At 25.6% G+C, this 15,635-nt stretch overlaps 3 protein-coding genes across 3 annotated transcripts; 1 reads left to right on the top strand and 2 right to left on the bottom strand.

The window, feature by feature from the left end:
* Positions 1 to 264: 264 nt before the first annotated feature.
* AKAW2_20223S (uncharacterized protein) lies at positions 265 to 978 on the bottom strand (the record flags this gene model as incomplete). The annotated part of the gene is made up of 1 exon (XM_041684912.1): positions 265 to 978. The coding sequence occupies one exon, from the start codon at positions 976 to 978 to the stop codon at positions 265 to 267; it is 714 nt and encodes a 237-aa protein (XP_041539049.1).
* Positions 979 to 1,048: 70 nt separating this feature from the next.
* AKAW2_20222S (uncharacterized protein) lies at positions 1,049 to 2,530 on the bottom strand (the record flags this gene model as incomplete). The annotated part of the gene is made up of 2 exons (XM_041684911.1): positions 1,049 to 1,993; positions 2,063 to 2,530. 2 exons carry the CDS (start codon positions 2,528 to 2,530, stop codon positions 1,049 to 1,051), a joined length of 1,413 nt encoding a protein of 470 aa, XP_041539048.1.
* A 12,190-nt stretch (positions 2,531 to 14,720) lies between these two features.
* Positions 14,721 to 15,065, top strand: AKAW2_20221A (uncharacterized protein; the record flags this gene model as incomplete). The annotated part of the gene is made up of 1 exon (XM_041684910.1): positions 14,721 to 15,065. The coding sequence occupies one exon, from the start codon at positions 14,721 to 14,723 to the stop codon at positions 15,063 to 15,065; it is 345 nt and encodes a 114-aa protein (XP_041539047.1).
* Positions 15,066 to 15,635: the final 570 nt, after the last annotated feature.

Below are 15,635 nucleotides of genomic sequence, written 5' to 3'. Positions count from 1 at the left end.
GCACTCATGACGACCAAAACGAAGATGTTGAAAGCCCGCTCTGTGCACCCTCATCCAAACTAATATCGAATAGCTTTCATCCTTACTTCTTCCTGCCAAACCCTTTGGCACGCTCGTACATACGAAAATGGTAATAGATTAACAAGGCTAAATTCGTGGTACAATTGTCGCTTGGATAGCCTCTAGGGATCGTGTACGTTCTGGTCTTATGATGTGAGACCTGCAGTATGCCGAAGAAAGGGAAATTGTGTCCCCTGCTTCACCTTATGTCTGATTGCCTGGTGATTTTCTCGCCCACTCCGGAACCAGCCACTCAGGAATATGGGAGTCATCAAGAAGAGGGAGCATTGGTCCGAAATTATTGCACGGTTCATGAGCGGAGCTTTCGACGTGCGGAACACCCGGGAAAAGCTCTTCAAAGGGATCCAAAGTCTCCGTCAAGAAATCGCTAGGAAGATTTTTTACTACATTGCAGGTTGGGTCGACAGGTGTAGACACATATGTCGTGTTCGTATCCCAGCACAATTCGGAGCCTAGGACCCCTTGCATATCATCTCGATTGGTCGGTGCTCGCTGTCTCCCTCTGCCAGCAGGGTCAAGCTCCTGCATCTCTCGTATGTACTGTGCCTTGGCCATCAGTCGTCTGATAGGCCGCCATAGGGTACCCTTTCTCCCGCTTTCCTTCATCTTCCAATTGTTATAAACGGTATTGACGTACCCCCATGCGCGGTCACAGTCTGCCGAAGGGGGCCGAGTGCAGATCTCAGAGAGCACAAAGGCAACGGCATGCCACTGAATGTGCGTCTTTGAGTGCCAACTCCAGTGGGCAATCCTTTTGTTTGTGAGGACCAAGCTGGATAGTTTCAGAACCTCAATGGATGACAAGAAGAGCTGATCGCGCACAGGGTCCGATAAATTGTCACCATGTTCCTTCTCACCTAGAGGGTATCGTGCAACTAGCCACGCACGTGCAACCATTAGACGGGCTACGAATGTTGAAGCCAAGTCAAAAGGCTGTGACGTATCACAATGCTGTAAATATCGCTCTTCAAGGCGATCGTGTAGGTTCTGCTAATGCTTCACGTTCTTTCAAAGACGGCCTGCCAGTCCCATTTCTCGGCCCTCCCAAGCCTGGAACCACACAGCTAAGCTTCCACATGGTCTGCATAACCTCACACCTGATAAGACAGAAATACATGCCAGTTACACCGGCCCTCTCAACGGGTAGCTCGCTCATGTCGGCAGTCAGGTCAGCATCTTCAACATTGAGCGGTAGCTTCGTGTCAAAGGCTGAGCCCCGCACAATTGGCTCGCAGCCATGGTACTCTGATGAGCGGGCATCTAGAAGACAAATGTGCCACCACAGCCGCCGGCGTAGCTCTGTCTCCATAGGCTTGAGCCCGAACACGATGCCATCGCGGTGGAGGCCCATAGCTTGCGCGATGTGAAAGATGAGTGCTGTGAGCGACCAGACGGTCCGGGAATCATCTTCGTTGCGTAGCGCGAAAAGGAAAAGCACTGCGGCTTGCAATAGCATGACACTTTGCGTATTTAGCAGGTCAGCACGGGCTAAGGCTTGTTCTATGGCGAACAGATAGGTTTCTGAAGCATGTGCCTTGGAGACGCCAATAGTTCTTAGGCACTGCTCGGGCTCCATGCTTATTACTGCAGAGTAATATATGGCGAATAAGAGTGCTTCAGTATCTTTATCGAGCGATTCGAGAGACGCAACCGCATCCCAATAGTTGCGAACTAACGTGGGCATGTGGAATATACGCACCATCGGGGAAACGTTCTCCTGAAATACCCCGAAAAGGGTTACCGACTCAGTCAAGGGTGGATGATAGGGATGAAGCGAATGAGCAAGAGCCCGGAATCCCAATATTGAAGCATTGGAGCCTGTGGGCAAAGGTCGCTCTGAAACGGACTCCTCCGAAAAGGCAGAGTCTTCTTCTTCCAAGGGCTCATGTAGTAGATCCCGCAGTTCTGCAATCTGCACCGTTACTCGTTAGCTTGAAAGCGAACGGATGCAGTAAGGGTCTTGGCCGGGACCCGGACATACCTCATCGCCCAGATTCGCCCAGAGCACATTACTGACATAATAGCTCCGTGTTTCGTCTATCAATAGGCGGCCTAGATGCTGCTCGACTGAATTCTCCGAGTCTGAATTGCCCGTGCGGGAGACAGATTGAGTACGGGAAGTTTCTGACACTCTGCTGTCTGCTGAGGACGATAGCGTGACTGGCGCTGCAGAATGAGGAGTTGAGCTTCCCTGATTCGCATGGTACTCAAAACTCCTTATGATAGACTCGAGCCTAGTTAATCGGTGTGACAACTGCGCGTTCACAGCATTGCGGGGCCGCTTAGGAGCCCTGCCGCGTCCGGGGGGATAGATGCATTCCACGCCCGAGCGACTGCAATTGATACAAGGCCGTTGTCGGTCACATTTTATCTTTCGCTGTCGACAAGAAGAGCAAGTGCGGGCGTAAGTCTGAAGTGGAGAGGAAGCATCAGCCAGACTTTGTGGCATTGGGGATATAGCGCTCATCGTAGTTAGACTTTCTCGTCTCTGCGCTCGAAATGTCGTACTGAAGAAAGACACAACTATACGCCCGGCTCCAACTTATCCGATTTCTGTTCGCACTTCGTAATGACGAGGAAAAATATGAATTGACGGATTGCAGTTCAACTTCCGGTTGAAGTGAAGTACTACTTACTACACGTGGGGCCGCCAAGCCGCATAAGCTTATGCGACTCCGACCAGCCCGATCGATGCTGACATACATCACTTGTCCATAAAGACAGAACTAGAAATTGCTTCTTCAGACAAATACCTTCTGCTTTAGTCCGGTGAGTAGTATTTTGTACACTAAAGCTGTGGCCAATGGCACTCATAGTAACGCAAGCGGGGCTACCAGAATGCAGCGCTGTATGTAGGCATTCATGTATAACATGTTAGTAGGATTTGGCGTGCTTCTCAGAAGCAAATACAAGTATATCTTTCGCTTCATTGGTCAGGCATGTCATCTTGGATCGATCCGAATCAGTAGAAGCTGCTATATATCCACTTTCGAGACATTGGACGGCAGACAAGCATCTTAGGTAGGGTAGGGGCATTCCAAAGGTTGAATATGCTCAGCAGAGCCTCGTTCAGCTAGCTGATGATGATGATGATGCGTATTCTGATCAAGGATCAGGGTCTGGCAAACGCGGCTCAAACAAACGCGAAGCAAGCAGCTTTTGCTATGGCGAGTCTTGCCATAATGAACACCGGTTACGGCGGGCAATAGCGGCCATCGGGTAAATGTGTTGAAGTGCCTTTACCGCTCTGCCTACTGCATCCTGATTAGGATCTCATGATATTTTATATGATGTTGTATATATCCTTTTTGATTATTATCAAGCATGCCTCTTTTCATTGATCTTAAACTGTATAAGACTGAGATTATTAATTTATTCTATAAGGACTATTCTACAGCTTATATTATCTTTATTATTAAGGCATGATATTATATATAAGTCAGCAAGCATATAATCAAGACTAGATTAAGTAATTAGAATATTAATGTGATAGAATAACCTAGCTATCGGGGCCTTGGGCATCGGAATGACGTATTACAGTGATTATAAGAGTTATGAGATTATTAATAAAGATTTTATATTTTCCCGATACTTATAAGATACTGATTCTTTTATAAAAAGTTACTGATTCCTCAAGGATCAGTTTATCTTATAGATATAGGCTATCTTTATTATTATTAAATTAATTTACTATATTTTATAACTGATTTTTTATCTAGTTGACAGGCTTTCTACTTTAATAAATAAATCTTATTATATTCTGATTCTTTTTATTTTAATTATTTAAGGAAGATGCCACCCCTTGAAGATAATAAAAAAAAATATTTAATAATTATATTAATTTTAAATTATCATCAAATATAGTTTCTACTGTTGAGAAAATCTAATAATTAAAAAATTATATCTATTAATTAAAATAGATTATTAATTTATAAAAAAGAATAACTTATTTCTAGATAAATAGTTCTTCAGATAAAATATTCTTTCAGTACTATTAATCTTCTTTTAAATTAAAAAGAGATAAGGAAAAGATTAAGTTTAAAAATATTTTTTATTTTATTTTAAATTTTAATTTCTAGAAGTATTAAGAATAAATTATTAATCTAGAATATATATTTCAGAGAACTTCTAAGAAATATTTATTAAAAGAATATAAAATTTTTATTATTATTAATTATATAGATCCGGCACGTAAGCAGAAATAATATTATTTTATTAATAATAAAAGTCTGGAAATAAAATAATTTCTTAAAAAATTATAATTTCAGTTCAAGGATTAAATCTTTACTTTAATTCAGAATATTATTATTTTTTAATTAAATATTATAATTTAACTTAAACAGGCTTACCAGTAATATAGTTAAAATTTAAGAAAATTTTATATTTATTTTAATATCTTAAAGTAATATTTTCTCTGTTAAACTAAGAAAGAAAAAATCTTATTTTATTTTATTAAATTATTATTTAATCTTAATTATTATATATAAGAGTATGTTTCCTATCTACTAGAAAAATAGAATAAAATAATAATTATTATTATTTATTATTATAAATTATAAAATAATAAAAAGAAATACAAGTAAAATAATAATTAATTTAATAATTATAGACTGTATAAGCGCTTCTAAAGCTACTTTAATTAATAAATTAAAAAAAATATATTAAATTACAAGAAAAATCTTACTAGAAAGAATAATAATTAATTATAATATTTTATATATAATAATATTTAATATTTTATAAACTGATATCCTACTGAAAGCAGAAAGATTTAATCTGTTAAAATTTATTAATATTTATCAGATTCTGAGAGAAAAGTAGAGAAGTTAAAATAAATCTTATAATTTTAACTTTTTTATTTGAAGTAGAGATTATTTATTATTTTTATATTTTTATTTATATTTAAAACAGTCTCAAAATCTTTATAAATCTAGATAATTATACTGAAATAGATATTATTAATTATTAATTTATTAAGATTTATAATCTTTAATGTACTCCAGTCACTATATCTAAAATAAAAATTATTAACTAAATTATTACTTCTATTTATAAAATATAAAAGATTTTTATTATTATTATTAATTTACAGGGAAGTACCTGTATCTTTAAATAATATTATATAAAAATTAATTTAAATTCTTATCTGTATAGCAGTCTAATCTTATTATTAATAATTATATTTCAAGATTTCTGCATTAACTTATTAATATAAAATTAATAATAATAATTTAATATATTATCTATTTTCTTCTTTCTACTATCTAATTTAATAGAGTAATCTGAAACTCTGTAAAAGTATATATTATTATTAAGTTTTTTAAAGATATTTAATTCCCGGAGAAAAAATTTTTTAATTTATTTTTAAATCCAGAAATAATCTTAATTAAACTTCAAGAATTTTAAAATATATTTTTTATAAATTTTTTTTAATGATTTTTTTCTTATGGCCCTGCAAACTATACTATTAATATTAGATTTAATAAAATATTTTTTTATAGATTTATATATTTTTTATCAGAAACTGAACTCAAGATCTTATAAAAATATTTTAGAAAAAACTTAAAATTAAATTAAATTTAATTTTTTAAGAATTTTACAGAGATTCTTATTCTCTTTATATTAAAAAAAAATAATAATTTATATTTTTATATAGATTACAGGGATCTTAATAAGATTTTAATAAAGAATTATTATTTTTTATTTTTTATCTTAAAGATTCTTGACAGAGTCTCGGGTAATAAATATTTTTTAAAAATTAATATTAAAAATATCTACTACTGAATCTGTATTAAAGAAGATAATAAATAAAAAATAATATTTTATATTTAATGTAATTATTTTAAATATATTATTATGTCTTTCAGGCTAACTAATATCTTTATAATTTTTTAAAATTATATATATATAATACTTCATGGACTTCTTAATAACTTTTATATAATATATTTTAATAATATTTTTATCTTTTTATTAGATAAGAAATCTTATATAAAATATATTTATTAAATGCTAGAAAGACTTCAAGAAATCTAATTTTATATAAAGTTATTTAAGTATTCATTTTATTAACTTTAAATTAAATTTTTAGAATATATTATTAATACTACTAGAGTATTTATAGATTTTTAATAAGTAAATAATATTATTTTATAGCTGATTTCTGAAAATTATTATAATATCTAGGTCTTTCTAAGATTTTATAATTTTTATTATTAATTTATCTAGAATTATTTTTAAATTATTTTATTACTTATTTTCTTACTTTATGGAGCAGTTAACAGTCAAAAATCTGGAAAAATTTATTTAAATTTATATAAATAACTTGCTTTTTACTGTCTGATTATTATTTTTTAATAAATATTTTTATTAATATATTTTAATTCTGTAAAATCCTAGTATTTAGAAATTAATATATGAAAAAAAAAATAAATAATATTTTATCTTAACTTAATAATAAAAATATATTTTATTTTATTATTTTCTAGTCTTATAAGTTCTCTGGCACTGAACTAAACTATAATACTTTAAATTAAAAATTATTTATTATTATTTACTTCTTTAAACAGTAGTAATAGTATCTTGAAGATATTTTTTAAATAATTAAAATTTTATTTAATTATTTAAATTTATAATTTTTTATATATTAAACCAGAATTAATAGAAAATAAGCTTAATAGTTTATAAATCTAATCTTTTAAAATTTTATTATTAAATATAGAATAAAAAAGTTAAATCTAATAAATAAATTTTTTAAAATATCTTCAAGATTCCAGGTAGAATCTACTCTATAAAAAGAATTATTAATTTTAATTTAAAAATAATTTATAAATATATTATCCCTGACAGTAAAGAACTTAATTAAAGAAAAATCTTAGTTTAAATTTTAAAATATACAGGATTATCCTGAGTTTAATATCTGTATTATATTAAGTTTAAAGAATTCTAATAATTAAGTTAGTATAGAGATAGCTGATTAGACTATTTAAAAAAATTTATTTTAAAAAAAATTTATTTTTTAATTTATAATATTATAAGTATATACCGCAGAAATTCTATACTTAAATATATATAATTCTAAACTCTAAAAGATAATTTTATATTTATAGAATAAAGATCCGGAGATATAACAGCAAAAAACTACTATTTAATAAAAATAACTAGATTAAAAATATTAGATAGTAAGAATTACAGGTTATTTATATTTTAAAAATTATTATTATATTTTTTTTTAAAATATTATATTAAATATTTATTTATTTATATCATAATAACCTGCTAGTAGAATATTTTAAAAAAATAAGAATAAAAATATTACTATATAAAAAGTTTTATTAGAATAGACTGTATTATAATATAATTAAATATATTTAAATCTGTTTAATATACTAAGATAATACTATTTTAAAATATTAATTATATAATATTTTTGAATCTCTACTAATTCTATCTTATTTTTTTAATAAATTAATAATAGATTTTATTACAGGATTATCTTTAATTATTTAATATAGAAGAACTATTAATACTATTCTTATTATTATTAATTAATTTGTAAAATATTACCTTTTCTTTATTATTCTATTTATAATAACTATCCTAAACCTTGCAGAACTATTTTATAAATAAATAAAATTAATTTTTAAATTATTATTAGATATTATATCTAACCAAGAATTAATTTTTATAAATAAATTTTAGTTATACCTGGTATATAACAGCTATATAATTTTAAAATTATTAATTATATTTTATTCTTAAATTAATAACTAAATAGAACAGATGAACTAGATTTTTAAATATTATCTTTAATATTACTTTAGCCAGTTTAATTCTAACTGACTAATAATATTATTAATTATTTAATTTATTTATAATAATATAAATAATATAATTATAAGTATATTTTTTTATTATATCTTATATGGCTACTCCCCAGATTTTTATATTAAAATTAAAAATAATTTTTAATAATAAGAGATCCCAGCCATACAGAATAAAATTAAAAAACTTAAAAAAATAAGGAAACAGTTGCAGAAGATATAATAAATAATTATAAAAAAATGAAAGGAATATTATAATAAGTATAAAAAGTTATTTTTATTTAAAAAAAAAATTTAGTTAAACTATCAATCCAGAACTTATAACTTAAAGAATTAAGAAAACTAGTCCTGAAATTTATAAGATTTTTTCAGATTTTTAAATATATTAGATTCCAAGTATATCGCTTATATTTATCTAAGAAATATAGATAAATCTATAATATATTCTATATTTTTCTACTAGAACTATAGAATATTAATTAAAAATATAAAGAACTACTCCTGATGCCTGATTTAAATAATAAGAATAAATAAAAAATTAAAAAAGTTAAAGATTATTAATAATATAATGACTAAGACTACTACTTAATTAAATAGAAAAAATGGCTGAGTAAATATAATTAATAGATTTCTAGTAAAAATATAATAAATATATAAGAAAGTATTAAAGAATATTAGAAGATATATTAGAAGCTATAATAATTAAAAAAAAATCTAATAAAATATTACTAGATAGCCTATAGAATTATATTCAGTTATTAATAATAAACCAGTCAGATAATATTTTATTAATATATTAATAAATATATTTTAAAGTACTGTTATAAGGCGACAGGCTGTATTTATATATATTAATAATTATAATTTACTATTATTTAATACTAATTCAGCTATAATTTAAAGATAAATTATTTTTATAATTTCTTTAAAATTACTAGAAATTCTTTAAATATCTAGTCAAGAATCTCAGTTAATTTATTATTATTAAATTATAGATTAACTGCAGTTGAAATATTATTATAAAATAATTACTTTGCTGAAGTCTATAAGATAAAACCAGGATTATTAGATATAAGATATAGTTTTTTAATATCAACTTTTATAATCTTGTAATATCTAGCCAGAAATATTTTATAATTAATAATATAATACTAGTAAAATATTAGTATAATAATTAATAATTAAATTATTCTTTATATACTGACTTCTGAGCGACCGAGAGACTATAATAATAATTATAAATTATTATTATTTAAATAAAGATCTTACTTAGATATATAATGTAATTATTAACAGTATAAAAAATATTTTAATTAAAATTTATAAAGATATTTTTTTTATTCTTTAAATTATAAAAGAAATAAGTATAGTATTAATCTAGAAACTTTATTAATTTAATAATATTTTCTAAAACTTCTACAGAAGTCTAATCATATTAATCCAGAAATATTAAAAAAAATCTATAAATTTATATTATTTTACAGCTATTATACTAATTATAATACTAGTAATATAAGATAGATATCTCTTTATTAAAAATATAATTAATTTTAAAGATTTTCTGCACTTTTATTTTATCAGATTTAAAATTTTTTACTAAAATATAAAAATAACATATATATTATAGCCAGTGTAGTTTAATTATTATATTATAAATAATATATAACTAGTTTGCTGCAGCTCTATAGTAATAATAATATATTTTATCAGCTATATTAAAAGACTTAATATAAAATATATAATTCAGAGATAAATAAAGTAAGAAATAAATATAAAATAACACTTAATTGCTAAACAATTAATATATAATAATAAAAATAATAAAAAAATAATAAAAAGACTATAAAAAATAAATAAAATAATACTGAACTACCAAAGTAATAATAACTCTAGAATAAAAGAAAAAGAGAAAGAAAAGTAATATAAAAAAATCTTTTATTTATACTTTTCTTTTATTAATCTACTTATATAAATATAACTAAATATCTTTAAAGCTATACAGAAATAATATATAATCTTATTTTTATAATATTCTTTATAGACTCCCTGCCTCTTGCTATTAGATTTATATTATTCTGAATTAAAAATATATAAAATTATCTTTAATATTTAAGCCAGGTGGCTTGTTCTAGCAAAAAAAAATATTATTTATAATAAAATAATTTAATTATCAGGGCCTTGAACATCAGAATAATATATTATAGTAATTATAAAGATTATAAAATTATTAATAAAGATTCTATACCTTCCCGACATCTATAAGGTGCTGATTTCTTTGTAAGAAGTTACTGATTTCTCAAAGATTAGTCTATTTTATGGATATAGATTATCTTTGTTATTATTAGATTAATCTACTATGTTTCATGGCTGATTCCTTACCTAGTTGACAGGCTTTCTACCCTGACAAGTAGATCCTATCACAATTAATAAGTATAATTATATAACTATTATTAATCTTTCTTTATACAGCTGGATCAAGGAGTTATTCTTTAAAAGATATTTTTTTAATATAAAGATTCTATGTATTATACAGGCTGAAGAATATATTATTTTTTTATAAATATTTTAATAAATTTATACAGAATAAGGCCTCGTCCGATAAATAGATAATTTTAGTAAGTAATAATTATAAAAAAATATAATAATAAAATATTTATTTAAAATATATAATAAAAGAATTATTAAAGGCTATAGACAAGAATTTTTATTTATTTATATATATAATAAATATCTTATTATTCCAAGGTCTATATAGAGAATAATTATATATAAATATCTTATTAACTGAGGTTTTTTTATCTCTAAATGACAGCTATATAATATTTATTATATAATTATATTTAAGGTTATATAATAATGGTAGAATAATATATAATAAAATTATAGTTTATATATAGTTCCTGGACCAGATTATATCTAGTCTGTAAATAATTATATAAAACTAGATTTATATAATATCTAAATCTATACAGTTATTAATATATACTTTTATTATATTATCTAGATTTATATTAATATTAATACTTATATATCAGTTAATATTATATAGTAATATTTTAATACTATATATAAATAGAAGATTATTTATAATAAAATCTATTTAAATTATAAATCAAAGATATCTTTACTTATTAAAGCTTATTACTATTTCTGAAGAATATATAAATTAAAGATTAAAATAATATAATATTATATTTTTAGACTCAGTATTATAAATTAAAGAATTAAAACTTAATAAATATAATTAAATAAAATATTATTTTTTTAATATTATATATATACAGACGGACTAATCCTTGATTATTTTTATATTAATTAATATAAAATTATTTTAAGATCTTAATTAAAGTAGAAGACTTTTTTAAAGATTTAATTTTAAATTAGATTATTTTATATATAATTTATATATTTATTTTTTAAATACAGATCTTGTTATATATATATACCTGGAATTAATATAATATCTAAAAATAATAAAAAAAATTATATATTATCTCTAGTCAGCTGTATATAAATTATTATTATCTAAAATATATAATTAACTATAATTTTTTTATATATAAAAAATTTTTCCAGCAGTTAAGAGACTCTGTATAAAACTAAAATATAATTAAATATTTATTTATAAAAATTTTAGAATAATATCAGAAAATCTTACTGAAGCTGGATTTTAATCCTAAAAAACTACTATTAATATATTTAGATAAAATAAAAATCTTTTTTTATATAATTTACCTTAACTTACAGGAGCAGATAATAATATATATAAAATTAAGCTTAATATCTGATCTAATACTATTTAAAATATTAATTAAAATTTTTAATTAGATTAAATAACAGGGATTAAAGTAATTATCTATAATAATTATATATTTCTTATTTATTATTTTTTCTATTTTATTATTTATTTAAAATTTTAAGATTCTACTCTTCCCTATACAGAAGAGAAATTAATATTTTTTATATTAGATATTATTTATATAAGATATTTTTTATATAAAATAATTTTTTTCTAGACTATTTATTATTCTATTATTAATTATTTTTATTTTATTTATTATTAACAGTATCTGACTTGCTAGGTAATTAATTCTATATTTAAATAAATTACTTATATTAATTTTATTATATTATTTAAATTATAATTTATATAATTTATATAATCTAGCTTATTTATACAGATTATCTTATTTAATAATAGTTCTTATATAATAATATTTAAAAGAGAGAATGTCTGCCAGAATATTTTTTTATATAAAAAAATTTTAAAAAAACTAGCTGGTATAAAGATTATTATTTATTTTTATTTATATAATATATAGAAAGAGAAATCTAAAGATAATATTTTAATTATTATATATATTTTACTAGATTTGATTTCTTATTTTTAATATTTATATAATATTAATCTTGTTATTCTACAGAATAGATATAGATTTATATTAATAATTATATACTTTATAATCTTAATAACTTTTTTTAAGATAAGCTACTTTTCTTAATAACTAGCTGTATATATATATATAATATAAAAGATTATTTTTATTTATTAACAGAGATTATAAAAAAATAATTAGTCTTTTTATTTATAATAGTTAGAGATAATATAAAAGCTCTAGACTTTTTAGAAAAATAATTTATACTTACTAATAAATTATATTAAATTTATATAATTATTTAATATTATATAATACTTTTCTCTATTATAGATAAGGCAGAGAAGACTAAGATTAAAAAAAAGAAAAAAAAATTAAAAGAAAAATTATTAAAAAGAAAAAGTTAATTATATAAGAAGAATTAACTATATAAAAAGATTAGGATAATCTTAATATTTTAAATATTAAGATAAAAATTTTAAATATTTTATTAAAATATTAATTATCCCAGTCTCCCTCTCCATCTTATTATATAAGAAAAAAATATATAATTAAAAAAGATAATAAAAATCAGACAGCTGAATATAAATTATCAGATCTTTAATTATATATTACTTTATTAAATAATAAAATTATAAATTTATATAATAAGATAAGACAAGCAGAATAAAGTCTATAATAATAAGATCTTTATATATATAAAATAAGAAATAAATAATTAAAATAATAAATACAGTATTAGTTTAAATTTATTAAATAATTTTTATCTCTTTTTTCTATCTCTTATTAATATATCTATTATTATTATTACTATTATTACTATTATTATTAATTACTATTAACCACTACTAACTATTACCAATATGTTATATATGCTAAATAATTAAAAATAAATTATTAAATTTAATTTTTTATTTATTTATTTTATTTATATTATACAGGATAAAACTGACTTAAAAATATATCTATATAATAATAATAATAATAATATTAATAATTACTGTATTAGTATTTCTCTTTTTTTTTTAATTTATTTATTAATTATTATCTGCCTATTTCTATCTCCTGTAATCTATAATTATATTAGAACTTATTATATAAAAAACTTTTAATTAATATTAATCCTATAATTTCTGCAAGAGATCTAGATTAATTATATTTATTTATATATATTAATATAAAATTATAAGTACTTATTTAATTAAAAATATAATTTATTAAATTTTAATACAGCCAGATTTATATTTACTAGATTATAATATACTGAGTAAGTTATATTAATATTTTATTAATATAATTTTAGAGAATTTATCTGCCAGTCTTATATTCTAGATATTATATTAATATAAAAAATATTTTTCTAGAATATTACTATTTACCAGGTGTATTTAGTAGTATTTATATTAATTATAAATAATTTAATACTGGTAACAGCTGTATTATCTGAGATTTAATATAAAATATTTTATAAAAAATTCAGTTTTTTATATCTGTTATTAACAAGAAATTATTTATATTAAAAATCTCTCATAAGAATACTATCATTATAAAAAAAAAGAAGAAAGAAAAAAAATAATTATTATATTAGTATTTTTAATATATCCAGATTCTCTAATTAAGAAAAAGGATCTGGATATTACAGAAATACTAATTATTATTATTATTATTAATAAGTTTATTATTATTAAAAATAATAATAATTATCTAGTATTTTCTTGCTGTCCGGCCAGGCAGGAGATACTAAATAATTAAAATTTATAAATAAAATAAATCTAGATAAATATAATACTATTTTTTTAATTATTAATATATATTTATATTTGTATCTGTACCTGCACTCTAGTTATATAAAATATTTATATATAATATTCTGAATAAGACTTATACTTCTTTATAGTGCTCAGGACTAGTAGCCATCTATATAATAAAGCTAAGTAAGTTATCTAATAGTATACATACAGTTTTATATAGATATTAAATATAGGTATATTAGATAAGCTACATGATCCAATCAGCTATATACTAATTCTGCCGGCAGTAAACACCAAAAATTGTGTTTGCCCGATGGCCGCTATTGCCTGCTGTACACCGGTCAAGCGAGCGTTCCCGCCTGGGCCCAGTCAATTGTGACGACCGTGTAACTTAACTGCAAAGGTAAGAGTTAGGATGTTCTGTGCGCATTCAAGGGGCGGCTAGGGAGTATAATGATCTTGTGGGGGATGTGGCCAGGCTTATGGAGTAGATTGATGAGAACTATTTATGAGACATCAGCCATGACAATTGACCCTTTATTAAGATGATGTAGTTGGTGTCGAGGCCGTGCGCCGTGCCTTATGCAAAGCGGTGGCCTTGGTGGACACAAATCATCCTGGAAATGTGAATAATACAGGGGATACTTGTATATGATATCCGATGAGGCCACCGGCTTGCTGAATGAAGGATGGCAGGCTGCCGCATGCAACGCCTCGCACCTGCCCGGTCGGGCGTCCCCTACTCCGCCTACATGCTCTACATGGTCTTCCGGTTGCTTTTTGCCTTATCCTTAGCTGGCTCTAGCACAATCAGAGCAGACCATGTCTTGTTGTTGTGTCATTGGACGCTTGGGTTCTATATTAAGCGAACCCAATCCTTTATCAGCATACGCATCGTCAGCAGCAAGCTGAACGAGGCAAGCAGGAAAGGCCAGAATGGAGGCAACAATTTCAAGCAGACACTGAAAGAGACACCTACCACTCTTCCTAAGACCGGAAAGGATTTCTATTCCAGGGAAGACCAGTCAATGTAGAGTGGATGCGATCCAACGAAAACACGGCAGAGAGTCGTCAGCCTGGAAACGGGACCCTCTCAAGGGAGTGAGGCATATAGATAGAATCTTTGAACCTCGGTTGTTTGGCACTCGTTTAATGACGAGGACGCAATCTGTTGTAGGTAGCGCGTCTGTACATTGGTCGGGAGCAGAGGCCGTCATGAACCACAAGACAATTATGCAACAACAACTGAAACAGCGGTGATTGGGGGTGAAAAGATATGAAGCAAGAACCAGGATCACTAAACAGACTAAGCCACACAATAGGGCAGAGCAAAGGTAAGCCGAGGCACAACGCGAGAGAAGCAATTCTAGAAAGTGGAGGCCAAGTTGGAAGGTGGAGCGCCTAATTGTCAGGATGGAGCCACCAGTCTCGGTTAGGCAAGTATGGCCTAGTTGTCTCCACTGCGGCCTGCCTTTTCTGGCAAGACTATTCCATGCGATGCTCCATTTTCTCCCAACCACGCACAATTGACACATAACGGCTCACAAAGTGACACCACACTTACTGTGTACTCGGGCTTGGTCCGCTATCTCAAGAACCGAGAT

The sequence above is a fragment of the Aspergillus luchuensis genome, chromosome 2 (assembly GCF_016861625.1).
Source record: "Aspergillus luchuensis IFO 4308 DNA, chromosome 2, nearly complete sequence".
Lineage (NCBI taxonomy): Eukaryota > Fungi > Ascomycota > Eurotiomycetes > Eurotiales > Aspergillaceae > Aspergillus > Aspergillus luchuensis.
The sequence above is the reverse complement of the archived record's forward strand: the minus strand, read 5'-3'. Positions and strand labels throughout refer to the sequence as shown.